Source organism: Neurospora tetraspora, assembly GCF_033439725.1.
Source record: "Neurospora tetraspora strain CBS 560.94 chromosome Unknown B0H65scaffold_2, whole genome shotgun sequence".
In the NCBI taxonomy this organism is placed as follows: Eukaryota; Fungi; Ascomycota; class Sordariomycetes; order Sordariales; family Sordariaceae; genus Neurospora; species Neurospora tetraspora.
The window spans coordinates 2515801-2527852 of NW_026944384.1; the positions used below are offsets into that span (position 1 = coordinate 2515801).

General features: G+C 54.5%; 4 protein-coding genes across 4 annotated transcripts; 2 read left to right on the forward strand and 2 right to left on the reverse strand.

Annotated features, from left to right (window-relative positions):
* Positions 1–146: 146 nt before the first annotated feature.
* Positions 147–5318, forward strand: B0H65DRAFT_506453 (P-loop containing nucleoside triphosphate hydrolase protein; the record flags this gene model as incomplete). Its single annotated transcript, XM_062828062.1, is given in 11 exon segments — positions 147–383; positions 463–1059; positions 1072–1157; positions 1173–1223; positions 1245–1401; positions 1469–1748; positions 1858–2091; positions 2160–2913; positions 2926–3092; positions 3151–4588; positions 4673–5318. The coding sequence occupies 11 exon segments, from the start codon at positions 147–149 to the stop codon at positions 5316–5318; spliced, it is 4647 nt and encodes a 1548-aa protein (XP_062684249.1).
* A 637-nt stretch (positions 5319–5955) lies between these two features.
* Positions 5956–7804, reverse strand: B0H65DRAFT_104853 (ClpP/crotonase-like domain-containing protein). Its single transcript, XM_062820474.1, has 2 exons — positions 7533–7804; positions 5956–7456 (listed from the first exon to the last, which is right to left on the reverse strand). The coding sequence occupies exons 1-2, from the start codon at positions 7653–7655 to the stop codon at positions 6056–6058; spliced, it is 1524 nt and encodes a 507-aa protein (XP_062684250.1). The 5' UTR covers positions 7656–7804; the 3' UTR covers positions 5956–6055.
* A 532-nt stretch (positions 7805–8336) lies between these two features.
* On the forward strand, positions 8337–9789 carry B0H65DRAFT_456489 (uncharacterized protein). Its single transcript, XM_062826293.1, has 5 exons — positions 8337–8583; positions 8679–8711; positions 8840–8891; positions 8968–9173; positions 9247–9789. Exons 1-5 carry the CDS (start codon positions 8558–8560, stop codon positions 9287–9289), a joined length of 360 nt encoding a protein of 119 aa, XP_062684251.1. The 5' UTR covers positions 8337–8557; the 3' UTR covers positions 9290–9789.
* B0H65DRAFT_105086 (putative glycerone kinase isoform) lies at positions 9737–12052 on the reverse strand. The gene is made up of 2 exons (XM_062820476.1): positions 10478–12052; positions 9737–10418 (listed from the first exon to the last, which is right to left on the reverse strand). The coding sequence occupies exons 1-2, from the start codon at positions 11838–11840 to the stop codon at positions 9844–9846; spliced, it is 1938 nt and encodes a 645-aa protein (XP_062684252.1). The 5' UTR covers positions 11841–12052; the 3' UTR covers positions 9737–9843.

Below are 12052 nucleotides of genomic sequence, written 5' to 3' on the forward strand. Positions count from 1 at the left end.
TGCAGATATCATGATTCGTACTCCTTCATATGTTGAGTAACGTATAAGATATGTCCTGAAGAAGGCATCTTGCTTTGAACAGCGAAAATGAAGGCATTCGCATGCTCATCCTCACCAACTTAGAGAGGCACAGACGGACGGACATCATGGCATCAACACTACCCGGCGATGCCTTGTGTCCATCCGGACTTGAGGCAGACAGTCAGTTCGGTCCCCGGGTCGATGTAGCATGTCGAGAGTTTGACTTCACCTTGCTCTTCGAAGATGGCTTCTTCATGCTCCTTCCAGCTGCTCTATTCCTCCTCTTTGTCCCATGGCGGCTCTGGTCGTTATGGAAGAGTCCGGTTAAACTCACTTCGAGGCGGTTGGCTATTGGAAAGTTGGTAAGTTCCGTTCAGTCCTCTCTCACCACCAACAAACACAGCTAGTTAGAACCACAGCTAACACACACATCTCACTCAGACACTCCTCTCAGCCCTCTTCACCCTCCACCTCCTCAACACCATCTACACCACCAAATCCATCCAAACCACCCCCCTCTCCCTCCCCGCCACCATCCTCACCACCATCGCCCTCCTCTCTTCTGGGGTTCTTTCCCTCCTCGAAGACCAACGCACCATCCACCCCTCCGACCTTTTAGTCATCTACTTCTCCGCCTCCACCATCCTCTTCATCCCGCGCCTTCGCACCCTCTTTCTCCTCTCTACCTCTACCTCCCATACTACCTCCCTCGTTAACAACCCCATCCCCCACCACTTGTTGGTCTTACAAGTCCTCTGGACCCTCATTTTTGGTTTAACCACCCTCGTCGCCATCACCGAGTCCCTCGGCAAGTTTAGTTTGCTTCAGCCGCGGTACAAACATGTCGTCGTCACCAAGGAGCAGACAGCCGGGTTTTGGAGCCGTGGGTTTTTTGTTTGGTTGTTACCCTTTTTTCAGGTGGGGTATAAGACGATTTTGGGGATGGGGGATATTCCGGGGGTGGATGGGGAGTTGAGGGTTGAGAGCGCGGGTGGGGGGTTGGAGAGGGTTTTTAGACGGTTGCAGGCGCAGCAACAGGTACAGGAACAGGGACGGGAGATGAAGACTGCCCGTGAGGGAGGGGGGAAAAGGGAAGGAAATAGGGAAGAGAAGGGTGATGGGAAGAAGAAGAAAGGGTGGATTTTAATCAGGGCGGCGTATGAGGCGAATAAATGGCCTTTTTGGTCGGCCGTGGTGCCGAGGTTGGCGCTGTTGGGGTTTAGTCTCTGTCAACCGTTTTTGATTGAGGCGGTTGTTGGGTATTTGGCTTCGAGAGAGCGGAAGGAGGGTGACGAAGAAGGAGAAACTGGGTCACCCCAGCCGGTTTATTATGGGAGAGCATTGGTGGGCGGGTTTGTGTTGTTGTATGTTGGTATTGCTGTGAGTGGAATCATCGCTGCCGTTATTCCCGGATGGGTTGATATACTGACGATAGTGATGGGTGTAGGTTTCAAGGGCGATATACTGGCGACAGACGAACCGAATGATTGCTCGAATTCGGTCGGGGCTTATTGCTATGGTGTATCAGCATACCACTGCTCTTTGGGCCGTTGACGTCAAGGACTCTGCGGCAGTCACTCTGATGGGAACGGATGTGGAACGCATTGTTACGAGCATCAAGAATGTTCAGGAGCTATGGGCGTCTATACCGGGCGTTGGTATTGCTATCTGGCTGTTGGCTCGGCAGGTGTCGTATGCTGCCATAGTTCCTCTGGTGATCTGCCTGAGTAAGTTGAAAAACTCTCTGATCTGTTTTCTGTTCAATATACAGACATCCACGCTACTTTATTTTACCAGGGCATTCATAAGCTGACACTTGCCTTTAACTTTTCGTAGTATGCGTCGTCGGAGCATCCTTCATCGGAGCAGGTACCGGACCCGCACAAGCGGCATGGAACGAGCGAGTCCAAAAACGAGTCGCCGTCACGGCCAACATGCTTGGTGACATGAAAGCCGTCAAGATGTTAGGACTTACCGGCGTACTAGGCAACATCATCCAAGGCCTACGCAGAGCCGAGCTGAAGACTTCAGAGAAGTTCCGCAAGTATTTGCTTTGGACAATCCAAGTCTGTAAGTCAACATTCCAGTTACTACCTGGTGATAGGACTCGAGCCCACGAAGCTAACACACACACATAGCCAACGCACCAGCAAATGGTGTCGCCCCCTACGCGACCTTCGTCGTCTACGGTATCATGTCAGCAGTGAAGAAAGATCAAAACCTGCTAGCAGCGCAGGCTTTTGCCTCTCTATCCCTCATCAACCTGTTGACGACCCCTTTGCTTATCTTCTGTCAGGCTTTCCCGGCTGCCATGCAGGCTGTGGCATGTTTTGGCCGTATCGAAACATATTTGACTAAACAGGAGTTGAAACAATCAGATCTTTTTTCGGTTGAGGATAGTGGACGGTCGGCGGGAGCCTCTTTTGAGAGTGGCACAGAGCTAAGAAGCGTGGTGAGCTCGAGACCGTTGGCCCTTGAGACTACACCTGGGGCACTCGCCTCGTTCGCAGCTGCAGATATCTCTTGGTCAGCCGATGCTACCGAATCGGTATTGCAAGACGTGAACTTGACTATCAAATCAGGCTTCACGGCGGTTATCGGTCCTGTTGGTTCAGGTAAATCCACACTTCTCGAGACATTGGTAAGAGAAACGACACTCAGGCGAGGATCCGTCGTCACGAACTTTTCCCGTGCGGCTTACTGTCCACAAGCAGCATGGCTCATGAACGACACCATCCGACGCAACATCACCGGCGGCAGCGAGGACTTTGAGATCGACCAGAAATGGTACGATTCCTGTATCCTATCGTGCGGACTCCAACGCGATCTCGATGGTATGGCAGCGGGTGACCAAACAATCGCGGGAACGAATGGCTCGTCGTTGAGCGGAGGGTAGCGGCAGAGAGTGTCGCTCGCCAGAGCTGTGTACTCTCGTGCTCCTGTTATTATCCTCGACGATGTGATGAGCGGCCTGGATCCTGCGACTGCTAAGGAGATTACCACGAGGTTGTTTAGCAAGCAAGGTCATCTTCGTAAGGCGGGTGTCTCGGTTATACTTGCCACTCATAATAGTAAGACTACTTTCTCCCTTCAATCTCCAAACCCCCATTACTAACGGTCGTTTACCAGAGCGCCTTTTCCCCTACATGGACGAGATCGTCGTACTCGAAGGCGGAAAGATCGCAGATGTTGGCTCATACAGCGAAATCCAATCGCGAGGTGACCTCAAGCTTATGGTCATGACCGACGAAGATACGATTGAGTCCGAAGAACAGCAGTCTCCAACAGATGAAGCACCAAGGGAAAAAACCTACGCCACCACCACACCAAAGCCCTCAGACACAACCCAACAACAACAACCAACCAAGCCCAACCTCGAACGCCGTCAAGGAAGCTGGTCCGTCTACGCCTACTACGCCTGCAGCGCCGGCGCCCTCAGTCTCTCCCTCTGGGCCTTCTTCACCGTCCTGGGCGCCATAACATCCAACTACATGACCATCTGGATATCCACCTGGAGCTCCGCCAGCACGCCTTCACCGTCCAACCCCGATCCGCACCCAAATCTAGGCTACTACCTCGGCATCTACACGCTTCTCGTCGTGCTCGCCCAAAGCGGCGCCGTAGGCGAGTGCTTCGTCTTTTTGATCAACATCATCAGCCACACGGCCTTGTCTCTTCACACGGACCTTTTGAATTCCGTTTTGTCGGCGCCTCTTTCTTTCTTCTCCCAGTCACCCACAGACTCAACCAACAACGGCGACGACAACAACACCACCCCAAGCTCGGAAGACACCGGCACAATAACCAACCGCTTCTCCCAAGACATGGACCTAATCGACATGACCCTCCCCATCCAAGCCATCATGTTCACCAGCGCCGGTTCCTACGCCCTAGTCCAGTTAATCATCCTCTGCATCCTAGGCAAATACCTAGCCGCCACCGTTCCGTTACTCGCTGTCACTTTGTTTCTCGTGCAAAAGTACTACTTCCGCTCGTCACGACAACTACGACTGCTAGACATCGAAGCCAAGGCGCCCGTGTACAAGCACTTTTTGGAAACAGTAACGGCGGGGGGCGTGGCTACCATTCGCGCGTTTGGATGGGATAAGAGGTTCTGTGACAAATTGGCGGGCATGGTGGATGAGGCGCAGAAACCGTTTTATATGCTGGCTTGTATTCAGCAGTGGTTGGCGCTGGTGCTGGATTTGGTGGTGGGCGGGATGGCGGTTGTGTTGGTGGGTGTGGCGGTGGGCGTGGCGCCGGACCCGGACTCGGAGAAGGGTTCGTCGAAGACTTCAGTCAGTGCAGGAGCTTTGGGTGTGTCGTTGGTGCTGGTCATGACGTTTAACGAGTTGATTGTGCAGACGTTGCAGGCGTGGACGAGGTTGGAGACGTCGATTGGGGCGGTGGCGAGGGTGAGGGACTTTGTTAGGACGACGCCGAAGGAGGAGGACCCGGACCCGGCGAGCTATGGTGAAGACGGGGAAACAGATGAGGGCGGAGATGGACTGGCTGGATGGCCTTCCAGGGGGGAGATCAAGATCGAAAAGATCTGTGCCAGTTACGGGTATGTTGTCACCCATCCACCCACCCCCTACCATGTCTCCTCATATTACCCCTGAACAAGTAAACAAACTAACATTTCCCCTAGCCCCCACACCTCCTCCTCTAACACCAACTCCAACACCGGACCCCCAGCCCTCAAAAACCTCACCCTCACCATCCCTCGCTCGCGTCACATCTTCAACGTGATCCCACAAGACCCCTTCTTCATCCCCAACACCACCCTCGCTTTCAACCTCGACCCCTTCTCGCACCTCTCCCATCTACCCCCCGCCGAAGCAGCAGCCAAGATGGAATCCGCCCTCCGGCTCGTCACCCTCTGGCCGGGCCGCGTGACCGCCAACGGCCAGACGCTCGACAGCGAACTGATCACCTCGGAGTGGTCAGTCGGCGAGCTCCAGCTGCTGGCGCTCGCTAGGGCGTTGCTGATGAAGGATAAAACGAGGATTTTGGTGCTGGATGAGGCGACGAGTAGTGTGGATGAGAAGACGGAGGCGGTGATGCAGGAGGTTATTGAGACGGAGTTTGCGAGCCACACGGTTATTGCGGTGGTGCATCGGTTGACGTATATTGATCGGTTTGATTTGGTGGCGGTGTTGAAGGGGGGGGAGATGGTTGAGTTTGGGGAGCCGGGGGGGTTGATTGAGGGGGCTCATCGGGGTGAGGTAAAGGGGAGTGTTTTTGGGGAGTTGTATAGAGGGTTTTATCAGGGGAATGGAGCTGGGAGGGGATGAGACGGGTTTGAATGGGATGTATTAAGTCTAGGGAATAGTTACGAAATATATGTTTAACACGGCTTTCTACCAGAGGCTGGTGGTACCACTGAAGAAGAAGTCCGAGACCCATGACTGAAGGACACAGCATACCGCTCAGCTTCAGACTCTGGTGCCCGGCACTGAGAGAGGATGAAGGCACAGCCGCTGAGGAAGTAGCCGAAACACTGCTATCGCCATCCTCGTTGGTGCCTGTAGGGAGGACAGAGTTCGTCGGCACAGATCCTTCCGTAGCCGTGGCAGTGGTGGTGCCTGTCTGCGACGCCGGCATATCGGTAAGGGTATATCCATCCGAAAGATCGTAGTAGCCCCAGTAGGTTTTGGTATCAGTTCCCTCGCTGTAGACGTATTTAACGACTTGGTGCGGCTGCGCGACAAGAAGTCCATTTTCGTAGTCCCATGCCGCTGTGACCTCTTCAGCACTGGTCTCCTGGTATTTCTCACTCGCCAATGTCACTGTTACCGAGTGATCACTACCTGATCGGATTCCGGTGGTCATCCGTAGAACAACACTGAGTGAACCTTCGTTTTACATATTCGGGGAAATCCACGACACAGAAGCGGCAAATGGCAACTGATTCTGGCTCATGTACAACAAGGTAGCCTGGCCGGATGGGGGCAATCATCATCATCATCAACACGGTGGGTTATCGTACAACGAGCATTTCTCCGACCACTTCTTAGCATCTATGTCCTTTCTACTCCTTCTTCCATTGGACATTGTCAGTACCCTTGCTCCGCACGGCCATGCGGTCCAGGATGTCGGAAACGGCTTCCCGAACACCTTGCTTGCCACGCCTGGTTTCGACGAAGTGGTCGACGAGCTTTTCCCGGGTGAAGTTGCCTTTCTCTATCGCCTCCCTGACGTCGTAATCGTTGGGCAGGCCAAACTTGTTGTGGGGATACTGCGTGTAGGACCTGTCGTTAAGCAGCTCCAACACAGGGAGCTCCGGGTCGTTCCTGAAGTAGTCCTCAGTGATGTTGGCACCGGGCGGGATCTCGTCTAGCGAAGCCGGCTTCCACTTGGCGGGCCTCATGGGCTTGTCAATGAGCAATGCGGTAACACCCTCATTGAAGTCGTGGGACTTCATGAACTTGGCAGCCATCTGGTGTTCGCGCTTGAAGGTGTGAGCAATGCCCCAAGTCTTGCCGAGGCGCATCTGACGCAGCGTAACGTGGAGAGAAGTAGGGGAGCGCTGGGTGAGCTCCTCCAGGGTGTTCTTGGCCCAGCCCGAAACGCCTCCCTTAGCGCCTTCAGCGGCTTCCTCCTTAAGGGCGGCAATGATCTCATCGATCTTGTCGTGCTTGAAGCAACGGTCGATAGCGAGGCGAACCCTACCGCCAATCTGGATCTTCTCGTCGTAGGGAACACCGGTGGAGAACTCCTCGATGGTGTCATTGATGACGCTAAGGCGCTGTTCCATGGTCCAGTAGTCCGCGGGGGTAAGCTCGGCAAGACGGGATTCCAGGGCGGGAAGACTGCTCGAGTGAAGATAGTGGGTGGCAATGCCGGCGTAGTAGACCTGGACGCCCTTCAGCTGGGCGCTGGTGAGACCGAGGTAGGTGCCGACCTGGCCGGGCATCCTGGGGAGGAAGAAAGAAGCGCCGACGTCGGGGAAGAAACCAATCTTGGTCTCGGGCATGGCGAAAAGAGTGCGCTCGGTCGCGATTCTGAAGGGGGCGTGGATACTGAGACCAACACCACCTCCCATGGTGACGCCGTCGAGGAAAGCAACGTAGGGCCTGGTGTAGGTGGAAATCAGGTGGTTGAGCTTGTATTCGAGGCCGAAGTAGTCGACCGACTTCTTGATACCCTCGGGGCCCTCGGCGTTCTGCTTGGCCAGCGCGGCGACATCACCACCGGCGCAGAAGGCCTTCTCTCCGGAGCCCTTGATAACGATGACGTTGGCTATGTCGGAGCGTTCCCATTCGAGGAGACGGGGCGCGATCTTGCGGATCATGGAGCCGTTGAGGGCGTTGTACTTGGCTGGGCGGTTGAGCTCGATGGAGCGGAGATTGTATAGACTGTTGAAGAGGACATCCTCGGGCTCGTCACCCTCGACGGGCTTGAACAACTCGGCGGCGGCTTGGGTCGAGATCTGGGAGGAGGGGGCGGCGAGCGTGTTAGCTGTTGTGACCATGGTTGAATCTTGAAGAGAAAGGGAAGCGTCTTACTGGGGCCTGCTGGCCCAGGACTTTGGCTCTGAGCGGCATCGCGGCGAAGGTTGGTCGGCAGCTGCGAGAAGCAACAGCAGAAGCCAGGCCGGCGCGGCTGGCAATGGACTTGGAGAACAACATCGATGTACACGTGGGTGGCTTGTCTAGAATAGGAATGGAATGACAAGAGTTAAATGGAAGAAAAATAGTCCAAAATCCACCCCGAGGCTGTTTAGCACCGCTGTTGCATCATAGACCGGCCAAGGGACTGGTGGCACTTTTCGGGACTCGTTTTCCTGGGGAAGGGGAAGGGGAAACGGGAGACAATCGCCAATGAATGTCGCGTGGATGCAGGAACCGTGATAAGTGATAGCGAGAGTATCTGCAAACCAACCCACTTTTTGCTGCTCCGGAATTCGCGAAACTGGAGCTCCAAGCTTCAATTGATTTTCAAGGGCACCGCGCCTGGAAATCCCCGGGGCGGGGTTACGGGGGAGCTAAAAACTGTGGAATCTGCCGAATCCGCTATCGCTAGAAATTGGAATCTCCTCCGGCCGATGGTATCCATTCAGACCTACCATTTTCTAGAAGTGACGCTCGGACCCTCCGCTCACTGGAGACCCCGATGTCCTGGCAGTCCCGTCCCGGGGGATGCTCGGCGGGGCTGGTAGCACCTGTCACCGGAGCGGTCCTCAGCCTTCCGCATTGGGATCCACCATAAGCTTCTCATCCAATGGTTTCCCGGAAAAGCTTGGTGTGCCAAGGATTCTACTGGACCGTTGCCCGCCGGCGCGTGTACTGTAGCTCCACGCTCGCCGCCGCGCCTGGCCGCCTGCTGCTGCAACATTTCGTGGATTGTTTGATTGATTGTAGCATCCATTACAGCTACTATCGTCCAGGCGTCTACCATACACCATCAACCCACACCCAAGCAACAACTCAACGTCGACAACCAGCTTTGAATCAACACGAAACTACGACTTCTCTGTCCCACCCATATTTCAGTACCACCCAATCCAACTCCAGATCAAAACATCATCGTCATGGCTACGGCGGACGCAAAGATTCAGTCAGTACCCAGCTATACCATCTTCCAGCATCAACCCATGCGCCCGCGCAGTCGATATTAGAGACCAGCTTGACTAACAACCTTGTTGTTTTCAGGGAGCTTCTCACGAAGCCGCGCAATGAGCTTACGTACGTTACATCCTCTTGTCAACAATGCTGACCTCTGTTTCCATCGACACCTTGTCCTTCTTTCTGCGACCCAAGACCATAACGCCCGCCCAGCCAAACAACAAAGCTAACCTGCTCCTTTGATGCAGTGAATACGAAGTTTCTCTCCTCGAAGAGCACGAGTTCTCCGCCGGTCCTCTGGTACATATGCCCTTCAGCCATGATCCACCACACCTTCGACATGGAGCCGCGACTAACATCACACCCTTTTCCGCAGTCGATCCTCCAGACCGCCGTCCGCAGCCACTCCCAAGTTCTCATTTCCGTACGCAACGGGCGCAAGATCCTCGCGCGCGTCAAGGCCTTCGATCGCCACATGAACATGGTGCTGGAGAACGTCAAGGAGATGTGGACCGAGACGCCCCGACTCGCCAATGGCAAGAAGGGCAAGCCGGTAAACAAGGACAGGTTTATCAGCAAGATGTTTGTGCAATTTCTATTTATCTTGAGAGAGAAAGCGAAGACCAATGGCTGACATATTCCTCTTCCCTGGCAGGTTCCTGAGAGGCGACTCTGTTATCCTTGTCCTCCTAAGCTAGTTCGAATCGCACGGCAAAATGTTTAGGTTGGAGGTTTTGTTTCACTCGCACGGCAAACACACGCGCAACACAAACTTACGGGTTAATGGTTCAAATGGGGGGAACGGATGAGACCGGGCAGGTACCTCTATTGTTGGTCGACCGAATCGAGAGAGGCATGCGGACTTTACCACGTTACTACACTACTCAGCTGCTCGACCATGATGACGACACAACCACGAAAGCAGTTCTCCCCGTCAAAAAGCGCCGCGCAGGAAAAGAGGAAAGAAGAGAAACCCAAGCAGATTTTCAGGGGCTATCAGAAAGGTCATATAAAGGGAAAACTAGTGTGAGCTCGGCGTTTAAACGTGTATTTGGTTTTGTTTAACTCATTTTTATTTCTGGTAACTTGATCAAACAGAATACCCAGACCGTGTTTAGGTTGTCGCATACGTCTTCATGTTCTCGTGCCTCTTACTACGGCTGGAGCTTTGATCATGGTTTCATGGTACGTCATTGAAATGGTGGTGCAAACTAACTACTCAGGGGTATATCAAGATCATATACAGCAGATCTTAGGGCAACTCAGCCTCTCCTGTGACCTCTTCCCATCCATCATCCGATCCCTTCGCCTGCTTATTACTGGAGGAACCATCATCAGACTTCTCAATTCCAGCCAGTCCAAGGAAGAACTTTGCCAATCCCCAGGCGCCCGGATCCGGCACCTGCTCGAATCCAGACCCGCCAATGTACACGGTGCGGCCCAAGTTGGCTTTCATACCCTTGGTGCCCTCGGCCCCTTGCTTCGCAGCCTCAGCCGCCTTCTTCACATCACCGGTCTTCTCGAGCGCATCGACAAAGGGATAGAGGGCATCGATCAGAGTGCGGTCACCGGGACGAGCGGGCGTGTACTTGGAGAGGGCCTCGCAACTCAGTTTGAGTGCTGCGGCCCAGGCAGTGCCGTCGGCAGCTTTCTTGTCCGACTCCCCTCCACCAACAGTGTGGAGAGAGGCGACCAGGGCGTTGAGGAAGATGCCGTAGAGAGCACCGGAGGTGCCGTCCATGGTTTGCTCAACCACGGTGACGATCTTGGAGAGGTCGATGGCTGCGTCGCCTGTTAGGGGGTTGGAGTCGAGATGGGACAGGATTGCTAGGTTTGTGTTAGTAACGGTAAAAGAAAGGGGCGGTTACTTAGGAGAGGAGACATACCTTCAGCACCGCGCTTCAGACCGATACCGCAATCACCATCGCCCACCGTGGTGTCATACTTGGTCACCTCCGGCTCGGCGGCGATGACAGCCTTGAGACCAGCAACCAGCTGCTTCTGCGCCTCCTGGGGCTCAAACGTCAGACCACACGGCCTCACCTCCTCCTCCGATTTGGCATCATTCTCCCGGGTATTCTTGTTATCCCGCTGCTCCTCCCAAGTCAGCTTCGAGATAGGCGCCGTCCACCCCGTGGCCTCGCACTGGTAATCCAGCAAGTCAATCATGCCCGGCCCGCCAATATCCGTATTAACCACATTCAACAACGAGATACTGAAACCCAACCCATTCAAGCTCGTCATATACGTGCCGCTCAGGATCCTCACGGGCTTGATCCCATATGGCTTCTCGCCCAACTGCGTCACCACCTCGGTGACAATCCCGCCCATCTCCAACGGGCTGACCCCTCCCAGATTATTCACCAACACCACCACCTCATTCGAATTCACATTCAAAAACGCCCTGTCCCCATCGTTCCGATCAAGCAACTGCTTCAACATCTTCCCCACCAACTCCGGGAGTCCAATCCCCCTCTCCCTACTGCTCCCCTGCTCATTATGAATCCCCATACCAATCTCCACCTCGCCCTCCCTCAACACCTTAAACTCCGCGCCCTCCGCCTCCGCCCTTCTCCCCGGAACATGCACATGCTCCAGACTAGCACCAACACTAACAATATTCTCCGCCACCAGATTCGCAACCTTGGTCACCTCTTTGAGACTCCGTCCCTGCGCAGCCAACGCCCCCGCAATCTTCTGCACCAACACCGTCCCCGCGATCCCCCTCCTCCCCACTTTCCCGGCTTTCGTCCGGCCAACACCGACGTCGTCCCCGACGACAACCATTTCCACGTTCACGCCCGCGGCTTTGGCTTTTTCGACGGCGAGACCAAAGTTGAGCACGTCGCCCGTGTAGTTCATTACTACCACTAGCACTCCTCCTCCGCCCGCCCCATCTTCTTTGGAGGGATCGTTATTGTCCACCCGCCCCATAATCGCCGTACGGACTTGTTCCGCTGAGGGAGAGGCGAAGATGGTGCCGGCTACGCAGGCAGACAACAAACCGCGGCCGACCATGCTGGAGAAGGAGGGTTCGTGGCCGGAGCCGCCGCCGGAGATTAGCGACACTCTTTGTCTTTGGTTGGAAGAAGAAGAGGAGGAGGCATTGTGGTTGTGGCCGTAACCGGGGCGCAGGTAGACGATTTTGTTGTGGACGTCGAGGGCGACGCCCGGGTTGAGGAGGGTGGTGGATTGCAGGGATGTGAGGACGAGGTGTTGGGGGTCGTTGATGAAGTGTCGGTTGGACATTTTGGATCTTGGGTGAGGTTGTTGGAGGTTTGTATGTCTTTGTTGGGTGTAGTAGGTTGAGGTTATGTTTGTTGTATTGGATTAGATGCTTGGAGTGAGACAGAATAGATAGACTGTCAGAACTGTGTAGTATGAGGTTTGGTTGGTTTAGTGATGTGAAAGATGGAATAATAATCTATTGGAGTTTTGTAGGCGAAGAGATAGGTAATGGT